The sequence below is a fragment of the Mya arenaria genome, chromosome 3, assembly GCF_026914265.1.
Source record: "Mya arenaria isolate MELC-2E11 chromosome 3, ASM2691426v1".
Lineage (NCBI taxonomy): Eukaryota > Metazoa > Mollusca > Bivalvia > Myida > Myidae > Mya > Mya arenaria.
In genome coordinates, this window is record NC_069124.1 from 11,812,952 (window position 1) to 11,840,241 (window position 27,290).

The window sequence follows — 27,290 nt, forward strand, 5'->3', positions numbered from 1 at the left end:
CTCTAGTGTTTCTATGAAACTATTTTTTATGGGAAACATGTTTAATGAAGTTGACACACTATGTTTATGTAACGTGTGTTTGAACAATCAAGTTAACCTTTGTATCCATAACAGTCTATGCTTCTGTGATTTTAGCTTTTTTCTAAATATTTAATCTTACTTGTGCAGCACTCAGCAATTTTAGGAAACGTCGCTCGGTCAAATTGTATTGCAAAATTATGATTCACATGTCATTTAACATGACCCATGATAAATAATAAAATTCATATTCACTGGTCGTTTCTTATCTTAGTTTACACTGTCTTGACTTGACCTCATCATGCATGTTCGCGTCTAACGGAATATAAAATGATAACGCCGCATCTCTGGGTACATTTAGCTGTAACAAGAACTATATTGTTACATACAGTATTACACTTAACGTCAACAGTGATTTCTGTATTGCAAATATTGTACAAATAATTTAAAGGCAAACTTTAATTCATAAACGAACTGTAGCTATGTTCGTGCTAAAAATAAAGATGTTGAAGTATGAACATGTACCGGGCCTAAACTAATGATCATTGGGTAACTGTTCAACTGGAAAAAAAAAACAGAGATCAGAAAAGAGTTTGCTCTGCGGTGCTTCTAATTGAAGGGTTCATTAAGCCTTTTGTGTTTTAAATTGGAGGGATTTGATGAATGTCTATGATTTATTTTGTTACTGTAATTCCTATTTACCGTTCAGAGGGCAATGTGATGAATGTAAAAACAGGTATTACAGCTGTTGTGTGTGCACATGTAGCTCTAGTTCTCAAACACACTCTTGATTTGTCTGTAGCACCTCTTTCTAACAGACTCATTAGAATTATGTCTCTCATGCTACACTTGTAAAGAAAAATATACAACCAATAGAAGTATCTATACCGTTATGTGTTTCCCGTACAGATAGTAAAACAAGAAAAAAATATTTGAAATAAATATCCGTGGTTACACTTTCAAGGGAGATTAAAGTGTTCAGGATATGTTATCATTCTAAATATAAATAATTTAGAGAAAAAAATGGTTTCAATGGCTCTAGTTTTTAAATGAAATTGTATTTTTAATTTTGTTCGCTCGATCACTCCAATTCTTCTCAGCAAAAATCTGACAAACAAAAAAATCAGTGGTGTTCCCTAAAAGATGTTCACAATATTGATCAACATGTTATAATAGAAACTATTAGTTAATATACCGTGTATCTGTATTATCAGTATCTTTACTGTAGTTGCTACTTTAGTTGCTGTTGTTGTTGATGATTGATGTTGTTCTCTTAGTGAATCGCAAGATTTTCGTTTTCATTCAGTCATCAGCTAATTAAATGATTATGAAAAAGCAATAACAACTATGTATATGTGAAAAAATTAAATCGTTCAACAATAGATGTCCTTGAAGTTAATTACTTTTACATGTTTATAAGATATATTTTACCACAGAGCTTGAGTGTATCTTCAAATCAATTGTTAAAAGAATTCATATAAAAATTGTTTTCATTATTAGTATGGGTTCAATTTTTTCACTTTCTCCCCTCGAAATATTCATTAAATAAATAAATTCAGTTTCCTATCATATATTTTTTCCTTGTTCTTCCACCCCTAGGTGCCCTCATTGACCCATACAGCTACCCACTAAGGGGCCAGGATTCTTCAAGTTCCTCAACATTTCTTTTACTTAAATAAAATTATTTACTCAACCCGAGTCCCTTAAGAGAGATGTAAATATATCAGCTTCTAGCTCTCTTCTCAACCTTCACCATGATATATGTACAATATATGTGTTGTCTCAATGTATTTTTATGAAAGAAATCATGCTTAAACTAACTCGACTTAGATTTTAATAACTGCACCTTAGTTTTCTTAACGTTAATGAGTTATGTTAGTCGCCATTTTGTTTACAGCGCACTTTTAGTTCAAAGTGCTAATAAGTGCTGTTTTCATAACAATGTGTGGTATTTTCAGACTTGACGTTACTACCGCCATTCCCGCCAACAGAGGAGGAAATGAGAGAACAAACGACCCTGGCATCAACACACCCACAGCAGATGATCCCAAAACCAACACGCTCCAAGTCCCAGACCCATCCTGCTCTGATGAAACAGACAACTGTCCAATCATCTCCCTCTGATATGGTACGGCTCCAAAAATAGAAAATAATATCATCTTGTACTTCTTTAATGTTTTCTTCGATATGAAATAATGTTTTCTTCGATATGATTCCAGCTAAACTAAGGTTACACTTAACTAAATGTGTACGTGGATGACCAAGATATATTGTATATTACACAGTCTTCTTTGTATACGTTTTGAGGCCAGCATGTCAGTTAACAAATTTATCAACAAAATATTGTTACTAGTATAATACAATCAGATTAATGCTAAATGAGGATAACATATTGAATTGAAAGTTTTACTTGAAAAATCTAATAAACCTTGCCTAAACTGTTTAATAAGCTCTTAATTTGGAATAGATATATCTACTCAGATATACTGGTTAGAAAAGGTATTGTATGATACATGCTTTTGTAAGATGGCCGCTAGGATATTATTGTAAAGAAAAAGAAAACTAGAAACAAAAGCGTGTGTGTCTAAATTCTGAATTGAGAGAAAAGATGCCTGGAAATATTTGTTTTATTATTCTTAATGGAAATAAGAATTGATTAGTCACATGGGCATTTTTATTTCCAAGAAATGCTATTTACCCTTCTGGGAAATATTGCTTAGATTACTTTTACTATAAATGCTTTTAAAGGAGGTTTACCTATAATTATTGCTGATCTCAAAGCTTCTTTGTGCAAATTAATGTCAAAAACATGAAAAATAAACGGCAAAAGGCTATCCTTTGTGCTACGTCTTTGATATTTAATCTTGTATTAGTAATCATGAAACTTTTGCTTTCAATTCCCTGTATACCTGAAACCTTTAATTTAGATTAATGATACTCCCTTTAGATCACATAAATACAAAGGAGACGCTTTCAGTCTGACTTTGATATTATGATCACTGTTTCGTTTGATTTTACTTTTTGCCAAGATGGTTTTGATTGGAGTAAATGAGTTTCAAAGAGTTTGTTTTACTTTCAGGGTCATATGAGGCCAGCTGTGCAGAAATCAGCTAGTGTTGGTTACTGTCCCGATTTTCTAGATCACGACATAGATGCAATTATAGAGCACCTGACTTTGCAACCCCCTCCCAGTAGCAATGGGCAAGATCACGAACTAAATGGTGAAGATGCACTAGGAAACAGTTGGAATGGTTCAGTTCAGGCAAATGGGGGAGATGGGTTTGAATTTGAAAATAAGCAGCTCAGTAAAACTATAGACTAAGGGTCACTAGGAATGGATGAGGAATACAGTAGTCTTGTAATCCCACCTCCACCGGATGAGTCATTTAGTTTACAGGACATTGATATTGTGCCTGCTCCTGTTGATTGTGTGCAAGAAAAGAGAAAGACGTTCCAGAAACGGGATTCAGAGGTGTATTTAAAAAAAACTTTGGAAAGAAAGGTATTAAGGGGCCAGCATTAAAGTCTTCTGAGGAGGGTAGTGATTCGGACAAAGATAATGTAGTGCCAAAACAGAACAGTTAGACAGATGCTGGTAAAGATAAGAATGAAAATGTGAACGGAGATGTTCAGAACGATACTTCTCCTGCTTCGCTTTTGGAAAAGTTAAATGCGTTGTTGAACTCTCTGTCGTCGTACAGTCTGGAGGAAGAAGAGGCGATGGGACATTTTCGTCGTACTTCTTCACTACGACTTGGCCGGTGTGTCTCGTTAGACTTTCTTAATGAGCCGAGGAAGCCAGAGGTGAAGGAAAAGAATAGCGACCTTGTTGTTGGGTCTGTGAGAGTAAAGACTAAAGTGCGGCCAAAACTAAGCATCGAGCGTCCATTCCAGTCAGGTAGTGGTCATGTTGCATTGCCATTGAAAACAAACTCTCTTGACAGGATGACTAATGGGGAAGCAAGTGGTTCAGAAAAACAGGCCAACCATGCCAAACCTGCCTCGAGTATCCGAAGTGCTCAGTCTGTTGATGTGTTGCCGACAGAAAAAGAGGATAAATCACTTAGTGACAGAAGTGATAGTGATGCATCAGTAAGTGAAAGTTTTGCTTCTCTGAAGGCAAAGCTGCAGTCATATAGAGACAATTTACTCAACAGGAGTTTAAGACGCAAGAAAAAACTTGCCGAACACAGTACTTCAGAAGACAACTAAGGTGACAGATCCTCATTGGATGGAGATATAATGCAACGAAGAAGTTCTCTCACAAGATCAAACTCATTTTCATCTCTGATTCGAAGATCTCTGGGCAGATCGTCAGGGAAAGAAGTTAAGGCTCGTTCTTCTTCAGCAACGCGGGAAGAATCTCAAGAGATGACAAATGAGGAGGGGAAGGCTGCTGTGAAGGACAAGAAATACTTTAACACGCTGACAACTCCGCGCCAAAACTTTCGACCAAACACTTGGACCAACCAATCACAGGTGTGTATTATGGAGGCATGTAAAGATGTTAATTATTTAGTACCTTTTACTTATTTCTTAGATAGTTTTGTTTATCATATTTTACAGCACTATCACTTTGAAAGCTCGATATATTTATATTTAGATATTCACAATAATTGTATATTTTCAAAATTTAATTGTTGTATTTGTAGTCATTTGCAGTCATAACTAAGGCTTGCTTTTATGTCAGTGATTGCTGGCTATATTTACATGCAACTGATCTAAATCGTCCAAGTCACATTTTTAGTTACGCTCAAAATATGTCAGTAAATGTTTCATTATAACTTCAGAAGAACACATACATACTAGACACGTATACTCTAATTAGTATTACCAGTAAATTGATGACATTGAGGCTGTGTTTGGTCTTGATATATATTTAAAAGTAGAAAGGAAAGAAGGTACATGAATACATAGCTGCTTGTCACATGATAATCACTGCCTGGTATTGCTGCAGGATGATTTCTATGTTGCCATTGACGACCAGTTGGTAGGTTTTACATACACTTTATAAGTCATGCCTCATTTGAAAGGTCCAACGGATGATTTGCTTAGATACGTGTAGGTCATTTTGCAGTTAATGTTTTTACCCCGTTTTCGACCATAAACAATACAAACGAAGACGTTCAATTGCCCGAATAGTTTGATTCATGATTTGATTGTAATGAACTATTCGGGTAAAATTGTACAAAGTCCTTTGGATCTTTCTATTATACGGCTTTTTGTAACACATGGTTGGGTGTGGCATTAGTACACGCTTGAAACATTTCACGTACTTGCATGGTATGTGAACAAATTAGGGCATACAAATATAATTAACAAAATACACTTATTATAAGGTAAATGCTTGCAATGTAATTGTAATATGTTTGCTTTATGTTTTTTTGCAAATATAGAAAAAGGTATATCATTATATTTCCTATTTATGGTTACGGGAAATATTTTTTATTTTGTTGTCTTGCAAAACCCGTGAAGTAGAAATGCACGTATTGTAGTTTTTATTTTGCATTTAAAAGGCAGGGAACTGACCAACATTTATAGTTAATGTTTTACGTCGTCAATAATTCTTATTAAGCAATGTTTTGTCATCCTGTGATTTTCTATCAGAATTCATACGAAAATGCATTTCGTCTTATTTTGCTTGTTAATTGTTACCTGTATCATTATATGCATTGTCGTTTAACTCTTTGTACTGTATAGGCATTTGTGGTTGGTTTGTTGTCTATTTCTATCTTTGTATCAGATACATGTTCAAGATTTGCGGAATTCAAAATAAAATGACTATGAATAGATGTAGTAATTTCTAGTAACTTGAGTATCATAAAAATATGTAACTGTATAAAGAAATTGCAGGGATTTTCAAGCTAAGTTGCAAAAGGACCATACTTGAAATTGGGAAAAATTGTTACTTCAGTTTTGGAATTTCCATGCAAAGTATTTTTATATGAAAGCCCTAAAATTTGGTTAAATTTAGAAAAATAATGAGTATGTAAAGGTATTGTTATATATTGTCAACATTAAATTTTACATCCCTGCTTGAATTACTTCCCTTAGGTTTAGGGGAAACATGTTATTCACAAATGCAAGTTGATGATATGCACACAAATTGTTTCCGAGCCTTGATAATGGTATAAACTAGTTATAAATAATGTTGGAAACTAGCTAAAAAGGTCATTTATGTTTTATTTTTATTTGTGTGTTTTTGTCTAAAAAGTGGTCATTGCAGTGGGGCCATAGATTTTAGACTTTGAACACAACAGATTTAGAAAACCTTAATATGGGAATGATCAATTGCTGACATATCTGGTAAATTATTTAATAATGGAGATTGTAGATGATGTAACTTCTCCACTCAAAATTAGTGTATAACCCAACATGTTAATTGTGTAGTACATTTTGGGAAATTCAAAATGGAACAGTGGACAGTTTCAGGATCTTTGCTGTCACTTATCCTTAAGGTGTCAAGTGCAGTACATTTTAAATACCTTAAGTAATGAATTATTTAACAGTCTTTGGCATGTTTCTTGAAAGAAATCAAATTGTCTGTCTTTTGAAGAACTAGTTTTTTTAATAAATAAAGTCCAGGTATGATATAAAAGCTTTTGTTTTGTTTTTAGTCAGGCATCCGCATCATTGTGGAAAAAAACCTTGGCCATAATTAAAAACCTGTTATTTTCATATCAAACCTGTGTAAGCTTGTTGTCAGGGACATTAATCCATACTTATATAGCAAGTTCCATATATCTGGCTTTTATAATTGTCAAGCTGTGTTCCTTGTTCACCTGAAATAAAATAAACGACAAGCTTTGGCCCACATGGCTCTATGTTCACGTTACGTTGGTTTTAACAGGATGTCTGTTTTGAATTGTCTTATAACGTGTTCTTTTCAGTGTTTTACATATTCCTTCCATAACGAACTTCTAATTTGGTTTGATAAAGTAATACCTGTGGCGATATTGTATGTATGACTGGGTGAACATGCACGCTTTGAAGTGATGTTTTCATTGTTTAAAATAATCGTTATGGCATATATCATGAACTAGTACATTTGATTTATATCATTTTATTGCCTACAATACTATAATAAATGTGGAATATTTGTATAGATAATTTATGGCTACAAACTAAAGGATATTAAATTAAATATGGATGTAAGTTTGTTTCTTAATTCATTTACAGGTATAGGGAACCTTTTGGAAGTTCTTAAATATTTATATCGTTTATTTCACTCAATGTTTTTACACCATATTCTCTCTTATTTACTGTTTTAGCAAAATTGGTGATATTGCTTCATTTATGAATTATATTCTCAATTATTGTTTCTATTCTTATTTACAATTATTCATCGACCATTCTGGTACTCGCTAGGAGTTATTTCAGACGAAGCTGGGCTACAAGCCCCCGTTGCCCCCGGCAACCACTCTCTGGGTAGCCCCGGAGACAGGGGAGGTAATTACGTGTGGCTGCTGCTTCATACGCACGAGTTTCACGTGGTTTTTCAATTGCACGAGTGATATCAATACTGTGTGCTGATCTGATGTTGTAAACTCTACTCCTCAATGCTTTTTTATTTGGCAAAAAGTTTCCTTAATATTCTTTATAGAAAGACAGCTAAAAATGCTATGATTCCATGCTTAAGTTTAAACTCGCTTAATATCATAGCCATTAGTGACCACATCATACAAATGTTTTAACCTTGGGTCATTACTGAGCAAAATAACTGGTTAAGATATATTCACATGCATATAACTAATGTTGGAATACACATACATGTATGATGTGTTACTAAGCAGGGGCCTTTCGAACAATATTCTTTTGGAGTATCATAAGTTTCATGATTTTGAGAATTTCTTTGTTTGAAATACAATTTACGAAAATTGTTTGTTTGGCTCTAAAACGAAGTTGTCTATGTCAAGTTTACCAATATATATATATATAAGCGATAACAGAATAAAAGAGTTTTGTTGAAGTTAAATAATTTTGATATTTTAAATAAAAACATAGTTATGACCTTTAATACTTTTTTCTTGTCCCGAGCATAACTTGAAAACTATTGTATAAAATTTAATAAAACTTCATACAGTGATAGATCATACTGAGAGGAAGTGCAGTGTACAGGAACCACAATTATAATTCAGCCAATTACAGAGTTATTGCCCTTTGTTACATTTTTCTTGTCCAGAGCATTACTTGAAATCTACCGGATGGAATGTAATAAACCTTTATACAATGGAACAGCACAATGTGAAGGAGTTCAGTGTACATGAATCATTACACTATTTTAGCAAATTACAATGACGATAGTACATAAAATAAAGATGCATTAATAGGTTGGCTTTCCAAATAGTTGACTGCAATTTCATATCATGGCGGCGTTCGGGGATATTTCGGGGATATTTTCGGGGATATTTATCACCTTCAGTGATAGCTCTAGTTTGATTTGTAAAACAAATGAAAGTTAATGTTTCCGCTCCACAAGCTATTGAAATTATACACAACAAGCATGATGCACGAGTAAAAAGTGCTTTCATTAGTTGTTTACCATCTTTTAGTCCAATCCTTTATTTTGATATTGTGTATATATGACCTTGCATACTTTGTACATTTTTCTCAAAATTAAAATATGTTAAAACTATTTTTAGCGCGAGTGATGTATACTTCAACCATCAACATGCCACTTATTGAATGGTTAACAGCTCTGCCGGCTTGTAACTGTTGTTATTTATCTACATGCCACTTATGGCACGGTTTAGAGCTCTTTTGGCTTGTTACCTACCATTCTGATAGTAGAACCTCAAATATTTGTACAAAAACAAAGGAAACAGATTTCAACATGTACAAGAACTATGACATATTTGCATACAATAATGCACCTGCTCTGACATTAAGCTGTAGTTGTCAAATTGAGTTGACTGAACCCATCTCATCATTTTTGATGATGCTCTTTACAGTACGAAATGTGAATGTAAAGACTCATCTAACATAACTTCTAACATAATTTATCAACATCTCAATATAATTTTTAGCGTAATTTGCCGTTGAGGTACGTAAGGCGTGCATGAATGATTTTTTGCTCGTTTTAAATGCATTAAAAGACGATATTTGAGTTCTGCGTTGAGGTTTGTTTTGTAGAGTCATTTCACATCTAATTTACCATTTATGTAAATTTGAGGTCACAATTTATTGCAAACTTTCACTATTTTCGTTCCAAGTAAAAGATAGCTTTCAAAATAAGATGTGATCTGAATAAATTATAAATCTACAGTATGTCTTTGATTTGGTTTTATTTTCTAGCTTAAACTGGTTTGAAGTGAACCTTAACCACCACTGTCATGCTATTTTCTATTTCTCAATGACACTTTCAAGATTATTTTTGTTATGAATCACAAAAGCGCATGTTTATGAAATGTCTAGTACACCTTTGATTGATTATAACTATAGTTAGGTTATGATGAAAAAATATCGAGAGTAGATGTACTAAAATGGTTTTCGCATGGAGACACTTTGTTTACCGTAATGCATGAAAAAGTAGACACTGAACATAATCATGAAGGAAATATTGTAGGAAATTTAAGATAAAAAATGCATAAAAACACGCTGTTAGCCATAATATAACTAGGTCAATGTTAGTTTGCATAAGAATATTTAAATATTCAGTAACTATTTGTGTATACTCTTCTACTTTAAAGTGATTTGAGTTAAGTGTTTGAACACACCTTAAACAACTATTAGTTTTTAGATTTCAAAACTCACTTCAACTTTTTAATTTAAAGAGAAAATAACTACATGCACTACATTTTTTCCCTTCAAGTAAACAAACCTTTAAATCGCTCTTTTCAGAGTCGTAGACAGAAGACATGACCACTGAAGGCACTCTCTAGCGTGTTTGACAAGCCGAAGGGTGACCCCAATGCCATTATTGTCCCTGCTGCATCCAAACGGGAAAAATCCCCTAAACGTATGGCCCCTAGGGCCCCATCTGTAGAACTGAATACATCTTCTGCCTCTGCCATCTCCTCCAGTCAATCAGCAGGCTCCAAAGCCTTTGCATCGTCTGTGATGTCATCAGTGACATCATCAGTGACATTACATGGGTCAAAATCTGTGACACTCTCTAAGCCACTGTCAATACCCACTGCGTCACCAAGAAAAAAGCATTCCAACCTGCCAGTCAATAGTGAAAGGTCAAAGTCACCTCTTAATGAACAAAAAATTAAAGACGATTCCTCTATAGAGTTGTCGTCAGCAACAAAAGTCAATGTTAAAACCAGTCCTTGTTCAACAATAGGCAAGATGTGGAGACCGATGTCCATGACAACAAGTGCATCCGATGACAAAGAGGAAGAACATTATCAAACTTACAATAACTTTGATGTGCTAAGAGACATGCATTCAGAAAAATTACCATTAACAGAAAGCCCAAAAGATCAGGTAGAAGACATTAAAATCAATGGTCATGGATAAATGGTTATTGCGGATTCAGGGTCATCTAAGTCAACCAAGCGTAGTAAGGTACTAACTGGAAAAGGATCAGTGTCAGAAAAGAGCTTTGCATTTTTGAAAGAAAAAGTCAAACCAACATTGTGAAACAGGTTCTTGAAACTGTTTACACGTCTGAATACTTCGTTCAGACCACTGGTGATTTCGACCGATTGCATAATGAGCCTAAAAACACTATGGAGTCTTTGAAATATTCAAGGATAGACAAACAGCCAGCTCAGTTTAATATGTGCAAAGAAGAGCTTCAGACTCAGGTGCGGCAGTTTGTCACTGACGTTAAACTTCTTGTTTGTAATGCAACACAGACGAAAGAGAGACTGGCAGGTAATATGGATGCCAGTATACACTCCCTAGCTAAGATTTTCCTTCACGGCCAGGCGACAATGTTCATGATGGAAGCCGTTCATCAGGCACAGCACTTGGGCTCCGAGGTGATCCGGGTGACAAATGCGTACAAGAGCACACTGAATGCAGCCCACGCCGCTGTGGGGAAGCCTTTGTCCGACTCGCACATGAAATATCTCATGAGACAGGCGACTAATCTCGCCTCATTACTCAGCACCCTTCTTAAAAGTCTTAAAACTTTAGAGCAGAAATGATTAGACTTATTATACAGGTGTAGTTTCAATATTGTTATGATAAGCTGTTGTTACATTGTGAATTCCATTGGTATTATCCTTCTGAAGACTTAGTTAGTTTGAAAGTATAACCTAATTTGTTATGAATTATGTAAACAGAAGATTAGATATTTCTTAGGTTTTAGATAGAGTCAGAATCATTCCTTGTTGTTCAACTCTCTAGAATCATTTCATAAAGATGTCAGGGCTGGTTTTCATAAACATCTGAAGTCATTTTCTTAACTTACGTTGATTTCCTAGGTTTGCCACATGTAGTCAAATCAAAAAAATTGTGGTCAGTATAAATGTATGCATATTCAATAAATTTAATGAAAGGTATTTAAAAAAATAATGAAAAGTATTTATATTCAATGAATTATATACATAATAAAATTAATAAAAAAAGTATTTTTGATATTATTAAGTTATTATATGGTATGATTAGTAGGGTAATTTAAGTTAGGAAAATGACTTGAGATGTTTTATGAATGGGGGCCAGTTGATTACTCTGTATACAGCAACGTTGCATCATGTGCCAACACATTCCAACATTCTGTTCACTTGTACATTCTTGTCATTGATTTCAGATCTGTATTATACATTATAAACATTGTATTTAAGGTTTTAAAACAGTTTTGATTTCCATTCATGTTTTTTTCATAAAGCAGCTACTTCTGTTTTTGTTGATATGTGCAGATTGAGTTATCTTATTACAAATCATGCGTTTATATCCGTATATTTAACAGAGATTTGTATTCGACATAATACAATTATCATAAACCCATGCATATTTTAAACCCAGAACTATCAACTGGTTTCAAACGTTCAAAAGGTTGAATGAACTTTGAGTCTTTTCAAATACAAAATATAAACTGTGTGTAAATGCATTTGTTATTTTGAAATCGTTTTGTACCCTTTTTATAATCAAAACATATAAAGCAGATATATCCGTTCATTCATTTAATATGAATGTCTTGTTCTTGTTTTTTCGTATGAAATGCTGCTGTGACCTTTGATATTTTGGGCACTTTTTACAGAAGCCAATGAAAAAGAAAATCAGTTATATAGATAAATAATTCAGCTAAAAATTGTACACTGCAACAACTGTTTCTTTCAGAACTTAAAAATGTTAAAGGTAATTAAGCATTGCCCTAGATTAACAGCATTGATATATTTTGTATTGTTAAGCTCGTTTAAAAAGGTTCATCACTTTTATTGTTTTGTGTGCTTTTGATATGCGATATATATATATAATAGTCTGTGACTAAATCAATTGTTTCTAATGTTTTTCTGAAATCTCACTGTATATTGGCCACTTGTGTTTCTGTCAGTAAAAAATCTGTGTGTTTATACATGTACTTCTGTTGATTTCTGTAGCCTTACATTAATTTATGTTGACATTCTAAAGAGGTTATATCATATTTACAAGTATTGTAAGAAGAGATATTATTTGTATACCATTTGAATATACTACAATTTTATAAAGTTATTGTGTTTAGTGTTTAATTCTTCCATCTACAAACTAAGAACATGATAACTCTTTGCCATGGACATGACAAATCTAATAATCTGTAACTGAATTAAAGCTAGGATATATTCTTAAAAGGTTGCGCTAGAACTTTATAAGAGCTTTGACATTATCAGTAATCAGTAAATATAACATTCCCGCTGTATGCCACCTTGAGAAATTCAACCTTCAAAATATTTGCATACACTTGAGGCAATAAATGCATGCACCTAATGGTTCAGGTGCACAGAGGTATCATTTTCTGTAATGACTTCAGGTAATACTAGTGAAAGAAATTATGGCTATCAATTGGTGCAAAAAAGGTGTTTTATCAACAACAGTTTGACACAATCCATAGCTTCAGGCTACAGCTGTGCATTTTGCCTATACATTGTACATGAAGCTGCCATTTACAGCTATAATACTTTTATACATATATGTAGCTCTAAAATAAATACAACAGCAGCCATACAATTACAGTTTGTTGTAAATTATTTAGCTGTAGTACTTTAAGTGCCCACAGTATAGCTGCAGCTGTATTTTATAGCTGTTGTATTTTATTTATAATTGAAGCCTAAGCTATTGATATACAGCTGAAACTGTATTTCATAGGTCATTCTTGTCATATTGTTACTTTTGACCAACTTGGTGATTTGAGGTCATCTGTCCCCTTTGAGGTCATGTGTCCCCTTCGAGGTCATGTGTCCCCTTCGAAGGGGAGCTTATGGCTTTGTAGTTTGCTTAAGGGTCAGGCGGTAGCAATGTTTAGACATGGTAGGCATTGTTGTGGATGACGACATCCACTATTTAGAGTTTTAAACACAATCTTTTCTGACTATTACTTCTTGAAAGGAATGTCCTTAATGCATGTAGATTTTATTGACAACTTCATAAAGTATTATTATAAAATGACTGTTTGGAACTGTAGGAGGCCTATGTTTATTTTGTAATCATAAGGTCAAATATAAAAATATTATTGCTGTCGCTTTCACCCTTTATGGATTGAAGAAGGCTGTTATTGTATATTATTTATCATGCTCAATTGTGAAGACATCTGATACGAATCACTATCGAGTCCTGGGTAGAAGCCAGGAGGCCAGAAAGTATCCCTACCTACAACCTCTTGGATAAGAGGCTGACACCTATACCACTAGATCAATCACTCGAGTCCTGGGTAGAAGCCAGGAGGCCAGAAAGTATCCCTACCTACAACCTCTTGGATAAGAGGCTGACACCTATACAACTAAATCAATCACTCGAGTCCTGGGTAGAAACCGGGAGGCCAATAGTATCCCTACCCACAACCTCTTGGATAAGAGGCTGACACATATACCGCTAGATCAATCACTCGAGTAGAAACCCGGAGGCCAGAAAGTATCCCTACCTACAACCTCTTGGATAAGAGGCTGACACATATACCGCTAGATCAATCACTCGAGTCCTGGGTAGAAACCAGGAGGCCAGAAAGTAACCCCACTCACATCCTTTTCGATAAGAGGCTGACACCTATACCGCTAGATCAATCACTCGAGTCCTGGGTAGAAGCCAGGAGGCCATAAAGTATCCCTACCCATATTGACCCAATATGACCTAACTCTGAATAAGTCCATTATTATTGATGTGGGTTTAAAGGTTATCTTTCAAGGTCACTTTTGACAATATGATGTCAACCCGTGTCTGAACCATTTCTTGAGTGCCACATAGGGCAAAAACGTGTACAGACTCGATGGCGTTGTAATGCAACGTTGTTTATACATGTGTAAAGCTGAAACCTCGTGCATGTAAGGCACTTCCATTCTGACAAAAAAAACGCTTTTTACCAAAATGCGCTTTATATTCAGAAAAAAATGCGCGTAAAATGCAGAAAAAATGTGTTTTCAACGCAGCTCAAAACGCACTATAAACACATCTAAAATGCGCTTTTAAAAAGTGCATTGATGCGCTTTAAGTCCGAAATACAGTTTTAGTGCAGAATAAATGCACTTCAGTCACAAAAAAGTGTGCATTTTTAGTTTTCAATTCCTTCGGTTAGAAAAATACGCGTAAAAACAGTGCCATTGCCGCTGCGTTTAATGCAGAATAATGCTCATTTAACACGCATTTTACACACTCTTTGAGAAGGGTTGTGTCTTTGGTCTATGGCGATATCTCCTTTTGTCTCCTAAAATCGTACATATGTGAAATAAAAACATAATAACATGACCGTCTTGGAACATTTTAATGGATTTAATTTTTTTTTTATTGTTATGTGGACCTGTAGGACAGGACTATCACGTAGTTAATGCATGCAACACAAGGAAGTACCACGGTGGAGAACCCACGTGACTGGTAACATAATGTGTCGTACCAACACCTCCTACGAAGTCGAGCCAAGCACGGAGAAGTCGCCGAATATATAGTTTCATCAGTTTCCTAGACTCCGTCGATCTGAATGTAATTTAAAACGAGTTCATTCTTTCATTGCGACTCCATTACAATGCATGTGCTCCAAACAGGGACCAGCGTCCAATAATAAGTTTTACAGAATAGGTAAATATTTATAATAACGCATTTTAGCACCCGTCAGTTAAACAATGATATTCACTGAAGGTTTGAAAACGTTCGTCTACATGTACTTGATCAAATCTAAAATGTCCGTGTACTTTACCTGTTTTGTTCTTTCTCATTTGTCCCTTTGAAAAAAATAAACTATTGGAAATAAAACCATACCTTCTGAATCATACAAAATGCATTGCCAACTTTGGAGAAATCCGCTGAAGCGAAAGTGCCTATAGAGTTATATAGGGAAAATATGGCTAAACAGTTCTCACGAATTAGTCTTTCAACAGATCATCTTACTTCCTACATATATGTTAGAATAATTCTTGCCCTTGAAGATGATGGTTTTGTATTAATTGTATGTGTTTTATATTTTGGTCCTTTTTAAGGGTTTTGTTGGTCATTAAAAGTTACATTGAAATAAGAAGGAGCTAATATTTGTTTTGCTATTTAATGTTATTATAGACATCCGATCGCTTAGCTTCCAGCGGATTACGATGCAGAATTATTTTCTCTTTCAAATGCACTTTTCGAAATATTTTTTTTTAAATATCTCTTGGTCCTTTTTGAACATTTATGTAAAATTTGTAGAAAATCGATGCCCAGAAATTGTGGATTCAACTGTACGATAATGGTTTTATGGCCCTCCCCGCGGCGTATTCACAGCAGGATAGAAACAATCCTTTAACAAGGTTATGACACTGGGTATGACATATGCAACGAAGTTTGTCATTTATAGCAATAAAATTTTTCCATGACTATTTCGGATTTTTTCCCTTTTATCATTATTATATAATTGAAATTATATATGATACTCGATTATTCATTTACATCAGTAGTTAAGAAATGTCATATATTGTTTTTGTGTTAGAAAGTAATATATTTAGCAAAAAATATTCCCATTTTTAATCGCAATCACTATTACAGTTAAAACGTAACACTTTTCTTATAAAATAGTAATGTTTTAAGGTTCATTGGCAACTTTTGAAATACATGGCTATAAAACATAATAAATAAGGGTATTCAAAGATAATAATTTACATATCTACATCGAGTCAACATGTTCATTAGTAATGCTTAAGTTCTAATTCTTAATGGTTAACATTTGGTCTACCATTCTGCACTCAACCAAATATGTTTATAAATTTAGCGTAAATTTAATTATTTTGTATAGGCAAGAAATGTGCTAAAGGGAATTTTGTCATCGTAGTTTTGGTAACGAGTGCACTAGGTGTTCATAACGTGTCAAAATACCATTATATCAACGTGTTGTTATGAAAGAAAAGGGTATACCTGTCTTATTGTCAATACAAATTTAAAGACATTTTAACTTGTATCGTTAAAGACCGGTACTAAATTATGACAACTGCAGATAATATTTCATTTTAGCTGTTCCTTTCCGAAATTTCACACCCAATTTTGTGTCACACTGCTATTAGAAAAAATACCAAACTGTTAAAATAAAGGTGTGGAAATGGCCCCGATTAAATGTCTTGATAAATGATCACGAAATATAATATGCAAAAGAAGTAAGTTTATCAGAGATGATTTGATATTTCAGTTCTTCATCAACTAACGTTTCCCCTATAGAACAGCTCTACCTAATTATGGCTAAATCTTAAATCGTCCAAAACTGAAATTTTCTATCGCAACTTATAATAAAAGGACGGATCAACTTTATGACCCTCATAAATTTTGTTTTCTTATCTGCCTAAATCTTACACTGTGTCGAGTAGATGAATAAGTGCTAGACTAGCGTATCTTAACGCTACTATTGCACTGAGAGGAGAAATCGATAGAGACCGTCGTTACCCTGATAAGCTCCAAAGTTGCCAATGAATAACACTTTCTGAACATATGATTATCGTATGCTATATTTACGCATAACCCCAATTTTAGTAATATATTTGTCAGGAGCCGTGTTTTTTGCCGAAAATTTCAACTTTTTCAGGGTTTTAAGCGTAGCTTATCGTTTTTATGTGACAAAAATAGAGACCTATTATTTTCATTTTTTGTCGTTAAGTTGATTAATGAGTCACGTGGGTTCTCCGTGTAAAGTATGATGGACGGCAGCCTTGAATTGCCCCACTCCCAGGGGGTCCAACGTGAAATGTGTTCGCCGAATTTTAAGTGAGGGAAATTGTGTGAAGCCGAATAAAATGGCGGCGTGGAAAGGAATTCCGTTGTTTCAAGGATGTATTTTCACCTGGTAGCGGTCGAAAAGATAAATAATGCAAATATTCAATAACAATAATACATACCCGAAACTTGTTGTTGTACCACACAAAACACATTGGTCAATATCAGTATAATATGGTACATTTAAGAGGGGGAGGTTCATGCTAGTGTACATTTATCTCTTAAACCGAGTTACGAAATTAGTCATACTTGGAAGTAAATCGATCTTCTATTGTCTGCATGCGTTTGAAGTATTCAATAGCTTGATAAAACTGGAAGTAGAATCGCTACCAAATTTCTCAAATCAAAGTCTAGCTGATGCAATGACCCTGGCATTTTCAAAAGAAACATCTGCATGCATTCTGTACTTGGTGTAGGCTGGGTTTAAGTTAAGTGTTTCGCTTCACATCTCTTGCTTTATGATTGAAGTAATATACACAGTTTACAATTAAGAAGATCACTAAAGGTGTATTTGTTGGACTAAAAGGTTCATAAACTGTATATTTGAGATAAGATAACAGACAATTATTAAGGTACGTAATCAACAATTTTATATTTTCTTGTATTAAATATGCACTACTGAAGCTTAATATTTTTTATCACAGTAAACTTACTGATAATAAAATTCTTCGATTGTTCGGATGTGCCAGTCAAAACTGATTAACGGAATTTATATGCCTTCCCCAGCCAGCAAAACTTATGGGACCCATATGGTTATCTAGACAAACAGCTATGTTGAGAAGTACAAATGACATAATGTCAACATAATATTTCATTACACAACAAAGATAGCAATAATCTTATTAAGTTTATTAACGTGAAAACATTAGGAATGTAAAACAAGATGTACACTAAAAAAGTCAACAAAAAATACATACTGGCAATGTTAAGATTTTGCGTAATACTGGCAATATAAAAGTGGCACACAAGAAAAATGTGACTGAAATTATGACACATTTTTTCAGGTTGGTTTGACAATACCAAGCTAAAAAGATCTAGTACAATTATATGGTAATTTGATTAATAACTTAATAATAATTGAAGACTTTGTTTTATTGATTGTATCTGTCAGTTAATGCTGTCAAACTGAAAAAGCGTGTCAAAAATTACATGTAACAAAACACACTTTTTAAAGGTTTTAACGACATTCGGAGCTCCTCGGCCATTTTATCAAAAACAACCTCTGATGTATTTGGACGGTTTACATACTCAAAAAGCGGTACCTTTAAGTCCGCTGCAAGTAGATCGCATGGTAATTTTATTTAGCAGTTAAACTTCATGACTTAACTCTTGGGAATCTTAATTATGTTTGCAATAATACACTTCACAGGCAGTCAATTTAAACTTCGATCAATAAATACAATTCTAAAACCCTACATTTAATAAATGATATAATTAAGAAATTTACAAACTACTTCAACTGATGTACCGGCATACTTCTGAGGTTGTTTTCGATAAAAATGGCCGAGGAGGTCCTAATGCTTTAACGAATGTGTTTAAAAAAATACACTAATCGAAAGACGCACAATTCTAATAAACAGAGCATGGACACTTACACATTCAAGTATAACAATATTGCTTAGACATAAAGCAGCGTTTCAAACCAGAAATAAAATAACAGTTTCAAGTTAATTGGCACGTTGGATTCCATCACAAAAATCATACATGTAAAATAAAAAAGAATTTAAAAGGAGAAAAAATTAAACACAAACCAGAGCTATTGACTAACACAATTAAGGCACCTTGTACTACTGACTAGTGAACTGACATGACTGAATGTTAAAACATATATATATGTCCTTATTTCCTCCATGTATGTTGAGTTACATTACAAAATACATATGAAACAAAAGTAGAGAAACAGCATATAAGTTATAATAAATATTTACATAATAAAATTATATCATTTAGAGCTGATTCATTGTTGCAGGCATAAAAATTAGACTTTTGAAATGAACAAGCCAGAATTCTTATACTATTGCAAGAAATCATATTTTTAAACAAGCCCTGCTAAATAATATTCAGAATTTGAGCAAGCCCGGAAGACATTTTACCAGGGCTTGCGGGCTTGTGCTAATTTCGACCGCTGTCGTTGTATGTCAAGGAGGTAAAAAAAAGTTTTAAAATATGTATCTACCATGTACAAATCAAGGATCACCTTTATCGCCAAGGAAATAAATGGGGTTAATATAATTCAAGTCATCTGGCCCCAATTTCTCGAAAGTTCTTAATCGTAACACCCTTAAGTAGCTTATTTCATTCAGTCAAATTTCTTACCTCATCTTAAAATAAGTTTATTATGTGTGTATCAAAGTTTAAAATGGTGTACCCAGGATAAGAAAATATTATAGTAAAACAAAAACCGACATAATTCCGAGATATTATGATTATTATTCAATGTCAACAGGTTTCGCTTATTAAGAGTCTTCTTTAGAACAATCATCCAAATGTGATCTAAACATATTTGTCTTGTTGATGGGTCTCTTATTTGTCATGGACAGTTTGTTTTATGTTTATACAAAACAGTAAAAGCAACATGGATTTGCCTATGAATTGGATAAGAAATGCTCTTCTTGAAACCCATAACGATATGAAAATTTAGGGAAAAAGTTGGAGATATCTCATTATTACATTATTGTGATACATTTTGCATATAAATTACATAACATGTCACACGACATTGATGGGTTAATGATAAAACAATAGAAGCATACATATTGTACATAATCAATTTGAAAAATATTCTGACAGTTTTTGAGTCGTAAATCCGAATTTTTATGGTAAGTAAATAAGTCAACATTCTACTCAGGAAGCATCAGGGTGACCCTTGCTCGGTCTTTGCGGCTAACCTCACGACCTCGAGACTCGGAAAGCCACTTCTATATGGCCATCCCATTTCCTTGCGGTTCTAAAGTGTGTTGCTGGGTTCAATTGTAGACATCCTGTAAATAGTGTTAGTGGATAGATGAATATCTGAGACAGTTATTTCATCAAAGTGATTATCAAATGTTAAGTAATAAATAAGCAGCATTTTATGGTCAACTATATATGGTAATTTTAGCTAGACAGATAAATTTAGGTATCTTAAAAAGTTTGTCATTTTTTAACACTAATACTCAGTTATATATTTTTTTTAAATCCATTGATGTTTATGCACAGCATAGGTACCATTTAGCACACCTTAATATATACAACAACAAAACCACCTACTGAAAAAGATGTTTATCAAGTGGAGTCTGTCCAGTTTCTTTTTTGTTTGGTTCCCTTTAAGTTGTATTGGGGGGGGGCAGATTTGTTGTCAACACCGTCTTCATAATCCGGGAAACCGTGTCCACTGTGTCACTCCCACCATATTCTGCCAAGTATTTTACTTTGAACAAAAAGTTGTGTATGAAAATGCCTGTAAATCCACATATAAATGCAAAACAACAAAAACCCTCAAGCAGAACCATGATATCACACTCAATGTGGCACAATTAAATATTAAAATTTGAAGCACTGTCAGCGCCCCCTATACTGGCTCAGTTTGTGTGTCTGCCCTTATATTGATAACATCAGATCACGTTTCAAAAACAAACTTAAATGAATAATGTCACTTCAAAATATAATTTTAAAGCTCAAATTATGCATTTTTAAATTCAAAGACACCTCATAAAAAATCAGTCAACTATGTTTGGGAAACTTACAACGGATGTTGCAGCATTCGCTTGTGACTTTCGCTCTTTGAAGGCTGCCAAATCCACCACAGTTTTGAGGGGTAAAGATTTCCCCTCTGGCAACTCATTCGGAACTGCATCTTGTGCTGAACCTCTCGCCAGGATGAGACGCAGGAGCTGCGTATGCTGTCGCAATTGCTCCTGCTGGTTTTCCAAAATCACAAAGATCAAGGTGTCCCGATCTGGAACAAATAACATTCTGTCAAAAATAAAAATTTAAACAAGACACTTCAGGTAATATACAGTGAACCATTAAACCAATAATGTGATTGATGGCTGTTTGTTAATGTTTATAATAATAAAAAGATGCAAGGTTCAATTATGAAAACCATTTGACATTCCATTAAAATTTTCTATTTACCTTCTTGGATTCTGCTCTGCCGAGCATCGAATAATGAACGGGTAGCTGGAATGTTGGGAGGTGTTGGTTTTGGCTGTAACAGGGCCATCATCCTAATCATCACCATTAGCAGCAGTGGCACCCTCGCTCATATCCTCGTACAGCCTCGATCCTTGGTGCACTTTTAAATTGGATAAAAGATGAATGATTGTCAGAATCCATTCAAGAGAAAAGAATATGTTAAAATCTCTTTGGAGGTCTATATGTAAATAGGTTCCTCACAGCTACATGAACCATTAATTTGCCGTTGTTTTTTAGTTTTGTTTTGGCATCTGCCATCCCGAATGCCTTTACTTTATAATTTATATATTATCGCGAAATTATATGACAAAATAAAAAATCGTAGCACAAACAATACTTCTACACGAAAGTAATCAGTAATTCACTTGTTTAAAATCAAATTACTATAAATATAAGTTACAAGTTGCTTTAAAAGTTAAATAAGAACCTTTACCTTTTCTTTAAAGGTGAATTTAACCATTGTTTTTTTTTACTCAATCACGTTCATCATCCGCGCGTTGATAAAATGTCACGTGACAATTTTTTCTGCATATTTTTTTATTTGTGCCTAAAGTGCTACTAAAACACAATTGTAAAAGGTTTATATTTAAGAAGTAATAAAAAAATGAAAATACGGAAAAATATCTGTTCCTTGTGTATTTATGTATCATCGCCACAACATCGTACCTTACCATCTAACACTGCCCTACTATAATGATAATGCCGAGTATATGGGACCCATATGGGACCTATCTGAGGCATATCATGGCAAAAGATGCGAAGCCGATTCATGAAATAATGAACTTTTTTCACATAGTATCGATGTTTACATATTTTCATATAACAATGATCTTCGTTTCCCTTTGTGTATCCAATTGATACAGATGAGCAGCTATATGGGTCCCATCTGGGCTTTCTCAACCATATGGGTCCTATATGGGCCCCATATGGGCTTTTTGCCCAGATTCAGCCCATATGGGACCCATTTAGCCTTGCTTGTTGGGTCATGGTTGAGTACGCGTCGTATCTAGTTTTTATCAACACTTTTGAAGTCTTCCACGTGACATTCATTCAGCGAACTATAGTGTGCATGCATGTGTGTGCGAATGTCCCACGCAATTTTGTCCGGAGCATCTCGCCTTTGAGATATTGTCTTCAAACTTTATACAGATGGAGTAATTGGGGACAATTCTTAAAGTTAAGATTTGTTTATATAAATAGCATTGATTAAAGGTCAGTCATTGGAACATTTTATATGGCATAGTCAGTCAAAATGAGTGTTATGCAACCATGTTCAAGTTCATTTTAGACACTCCAAGGCCTTCTGATTCTGAATATTCATGATCATCGTATGTCTTTGTAAGCCATCTGGATTGAGCTCTTGTCATCATCACAAATTAGTCATAGACCGTTTTATCAATGCGACCGGAGTTATGGCCCGTACGTCATTGCGACCGGCATTACGTCCCTTTTACCAATGCGACCGTATTATGGCCAGTTCATCATTGCGACCGGCATAACGTCCCTTTTACCAATGCGACCGTAGTTATGGCCCGTTCATCACTGCGACCGGAATTATGACCCTTTTACCAATGCGACCGGAATTAGGACTTTTTCACCAATGCGACCGGAATTATGGTCCGTTTATCATTGCCATTGGAATTATGACCCTTTTACCAATGCAACCGGAATTATGACCCGTTTATCATTGCCACCGGAATTATGACCTTTTACCAATGCGACCGGAGTATGACCCTTTTACAAATGCGACAGGAGTATGACCCTTTTACCAATGCGACCGGAGTATGACCCTTTTACCAATGCGACCGAAAGTATGGCCAGTTTATTATTGCCACCGGAATTATGACCCTTTTACCAATGCGACCGGAGTATGACCCTTTTACCAATGCGGCTGGAGTATGACCCTTTTACCAATGCGACCGGAATTATGGCCCGTTTATCATTGCCACCGGAATTATGACCCTTTTACCAATGCGACCGGAATTATGACCCGTTTATCATTGCCACCGGAATTATGACCCTTTTACCAATGCGACCGGAATATGACCCTTTTACCAATGCGACCGGAGTATGACCCTTTTACCAATGCGACCGAAATTATGACCCTTTTACCAATGCAACCGGAATTATGACCCTTTTACCAATGCGACCGGAATTATGACCCTTTTATCAATGCAACCGGAATAATGATCCGTTTATCATTGCCACCGGAATTATGACCCTTTTACCAATGCAACCGGAATTATGACCCTTTTACCAATGCGACCGGAGTTATGACCCTTTCACCAATGCGACCGGAGTTATGGTCTTTTTGTCTGTGCCACCTATCCCATGATATACAGCCTCTTCGTTGATTCTAGAATCCTGATAGTTAGTGTTAATATGTGAAAGCTCAACGATAGAAATGTAACTGCTATCGCTTTTACTACGACCGAAGGCCACTTTGAGGAGCTTGACGTTGCAAGGCTGTTGTTTGTTTAATTTATTTATTATTATTATTATTATTATTATTATTATTATTATTATTATTATTATTATTATTATAATTATTATTATTATTATTATTATTATTATTATTATTATTATTAATAGTAGTAGTAGTAGTAGTAGTAGTAGTAGTAGTAGTAGTAGTAGTAGTAGTAGTAGTAGTAGTAGTAGTAGTAGTAGTAGTAGTAGTAGTAGTAGTAGTAGTAGTAGTAGTAGTAGTAGTAGTAGTAGTAGTTGTAGTAGTAGTAGTAGTAGCAGAAGCAGCAGCAGCAGCAGCAGCAGTAGCAGCAGTAGCAGCAGCAGCAGCAGCAGCAGCAGTAGCAGTAGTATTTGCAAGGTCATGGACACTGACGAGACGGCATGAGCGATAAATTTGCATACAGACTTCCTAATAAACAATAATCAACCTATACCTATGACAATTTGTAAAAATGAAACACAAAACTGTACTTATGACCCCCACTCGTCTGAAACATTCATCTTGCCTGATTTAACTGAAAATAAAAAAAACAACCACCACATTTTCATTTTCTTTTGAATGATACTTATTCTTTCGAAAGAGGTATCTGTTTGCTTTATGTACGCTGTTTAGGCTTGGTCTAAGCAACTGTAATTGGTGATTCGCTTCATATCTCAAGCTATGATTGATGCATTGTGAGAGGAGGCACATACATCTGTTTACAATAAATAAGACCACTAGACAACGTGGTACATGAACTATATACTTGCAATTTTATGTGTTAAGCAGCAATTCATCAAGGTATGTTTTCACCATTTTTGCATTAACTTGTTTTAAATAACTGTCACAAAGTTAATAATTCATCATATATTCTGTGTCACGGTGCATGAACTTGTAGATATATAAGATCGTACATGAATTGCCATTTAATACAACTTTTTATAAAACGAGTTGAATGGGAACGCCAATTGCGAGCATAATACCTTTTTATAACGAGTTTCATATTTTTTTATAGTTATCAAATAGCAATGAACTACATGAACAAGATCCTTTTTATAACTAACCACTGGACAACGTGGTTCATAAACTATATTCTTGCGATTTGTTTGTTTTAAACAGCAATTCATTACGGTATGTATTCACCATTTTTACATTTTCTTGTGTTAAACCAACACCCATGAAGCTAATAATTCATCATGATATAAAACCAATTTTTGAACGCCAATGGCGAGCATAATCCTTTCTATAACGAGTTTCATATTATCATTTCTTTTATATCAAATGACAACGAACTACATGATTAATGCACCAGTCAATTGTAACCACGGTCCCCCAGGTCCGGGGGTATACCGGGGATAGCCGGGGAAATGGGCCGTGTTTTTGCCTTCCAGGTGGCCTCGCAGTGCCGGGTGAATGCGGGTTTTTTGTCTTAGCACCAAATTTAGCGGAGATTGGGCCTTTTGTCTTCGCGCCCAAAATAGCGGGGGATGGGTCTTACCTAGGGTCTCTGGGGAGCGGGGGCATTTGGCGGAGATTTTACCAAGTTCGTCCCGCAGGTCGGGGATTTTACCCGGGCTTGGCTGGACGGAAAGTCAAAGTTCCCGCTATTCCCCGGACCTGGCGTCAATATCACGAAAATACTTAATTTAAATCTCAAACTCAGTCTCAACTCATTTCACCATAATTATAAAAGTATAATATTCTTCAAAATCTTGCATCTTTTTATACTTTTTGAAAACGTCTTTTCTCAGAATGGGTTGATTTTGTTAATATTTCAAAGAAAACTAATTATAGAGCAAAATATATACTTGAGTATTTTATAAAGAATACAGAATTGTACTCAAATACATTTTTGGCTGTAGAATATATTTACCTTGGAATTCCACCAAAGGCTTTTATCAGCATTTTCTATGATAGAATGCGCTTATAAAACTGTAAAAAAATAATGATTTTTTTTTATAAATTTCAATGCTATGTGATAAAATGTGTTGATACTAAGTTTGAGATTTGACTTAAGTATTTTCGTGATATTGGGGCCTGGGGTGAGAGGCGTGGTTACAATTGACTGGTGCATAAGATTCTCGTCGCCTTTTTTTGTTCATTTGTTTGCAATAAGGAGGACGAAATGAAAAGTTATATTCATTTCTTTCTGCAATGCTAGATTTGGTGGGCGAAATGACGGCACATACTTTAAGGTGGAAGATTTGATTTTTCTAGAATGAAATTTAATATGATCTCCTGGATCAAAACGCATTATAATTACCCTCTTTGTATCGCTTGCATATTTGAACGTGTTTAATAAAAGAAAATATGGAAAGGCTGTAATGCATTTGAATCAAGGAACGTCATAAATAAAACTTTACGCAGCGGAATTTAATATGTTTTCGCAGTCGAGAACGTTACAAAATTTTATAATTTTTTTTTCGAAGTCTTCCATTTTGTTTAGTTTATACAAACATCTATATAAATAAGAACATTTTATATGAAATTGTGTTTCAGAATTAGGGGTATATGAAGCTAGAAAAAGCAGTTTAAGATTATATTGAGGCCTACAAGGTCATTTGTTATTCTATGGCTTAATTATGGGCAGCATCTCGAGTATATCCTTGTCACCACTAGTTTTGATTAAAGTGAAACAAATAAGTTAAAGCCCTTTAAATCAAGTAGTGCAACTGGAGTAATAACCCTTTTAGTAGTGCAACTGGAGTAATAACCCTTTTAGTAGTGCAACTGGAGTAATAACCCTTTTAGTAGTGCAACTGCAGTTATGACCCTTTTAGTAGTACAAGTGAAGTAATGACCCTTTTAGTAGTGCAAGTGGAGTGATGACCCTTTTAGTAGTGCAAGTGGAGTAATGACCCTTTTAGTAGTGCAACTAGAGTAATGACCCTTTTAGTAGTGCAAGTGGAGTGATGACTCTTTTAGTAGTGCAAGTGGAGTAATGACTCTTTTAGTAGTGCAAGTGGAGTAATGACCCTTTAGTAGTGCAAGTGGAGTGATGACCCTTTTAGTAGTGCAAGTGGAGTAATGACTCTTTTAGTAGTGCAAGTGGAGTAATGACCCTTTTAGTAGTGCAAGTGGAGTAATGACCCTTTTAGTTGTGCAACTGGAGTTATGACCCTTTTAGTGGTACAAGTGGAGTAATGGCCCTTTTAGTAGTGCAACTGGAGTAATGACCCTTTTAGTAGTGCAAGTGGAGTAATGACCCTTTTAGTAGTGCAACTAGAGTAATTACCCTTTTAGTAGTGCAAGTGGAGTAATGGCCCTTTTAGTAGTGCAACTGGAGAAATGGCCCTTTTAGTAGTGCAACTAGAGTAATTACCCTTTTAGTAGTGCAACTGGAGTAATG

The 27,290-nt window shown here is 34.7% G+C and overlaps 3 protein-coding genes across 4 annotated transcripts in view; all 3 read left to right on the forward strand.

The window, feature by feature from the left end:
• The first annotated feature begins 2,056 nt into the window (after positions 1–2,056).
• LOC128225832 (uncharacterized) lies at positions 2,057–3,637 on the forward strand. Its single transcript, XM_052935732.1, has 2 exons — positions 2,057–2,146; positions 3,098–3,637. Exons 1-2 carry the CDS (start codon positions 2,060–2,062, stop codon positions 3,338–3,340), a joined length of 330 nt encoding a protein of 109 aa, XP_052791692.1. The 5' UTR covers positions 2,057–2,059; the 3' UTR covers positions 3,341–3,637.
• LOC128225668 (uncharacterized) lies at positions 3,353–5,046 on the forward strand. The gene is made up of 3 exons (XM_052935577.1): positions 3,353–3,520; positions 3,685–4,497; positions 4,976–5,046. Exons 1-2 carry the CDS (start codon positions 3,353–3,355, stop codon positions 4,228–4,230), a joined length of 714 nt encoding a protein of 237 aa, XP_052791537.1. The 3' UTR covers positions 4,231–4,497; positions 4,976–5,046.
• A 12,754-nt stretch (positions 5,047–17,800) lies between these two features.
• The window catches only part of LOC128225829 (alkaline phosphatase-like), a 31,237-nt gene continuing 21,747 nt past the window's right edge, over positions 17,801–27,290 (forward strand). Inside the window, exon 1 of one of the 2 annotated variants that reach the window (XM_052935726.1) lies at positions 17,801–17,891. The gene's annotated coding sequence lies outside the window, so the exon portion shown is untranslated. Of the gene's footprint in view, positions 17,892–24,711; positions 24,743–27,290 lie in introns of those variants that run through there. The other variant, XM_052935727.1, reaches the window with a different exon arrangement.

Excerpts from the sequence above, each read along its gene's own strand:
- LOC128225832 (XM_052935732.1), top strand. The coding sequence starts at position 2,060 with ATGATCCCAAAACCAACACGCTCCAAGTCCCAGACCCATCCTGCTCTG. Across the intron at positions 2,147-3,097 it reads AATCATCTCCCTCTGATATG|GGTCATATGAGGCCAGCTGT; the intron begins GTACGGCTCCAA and ends TTTTACTTTCAG.
- LOC128225668 (XM_052935577.1), top strand. The coding sequence starts at position 3,353 with ATGGATGAGGAATACAGTAGTCTTGTAATCCCACCTCCACCGGATGAG. Across the intron at positions 3,521-3,684 it reads AAAAAACTTTGGAAAGAAAG|TTAAATGCGTTGTTGAACTC; the intron begins GTATTAAGGGGC and ends CTTTTGGAAAAG.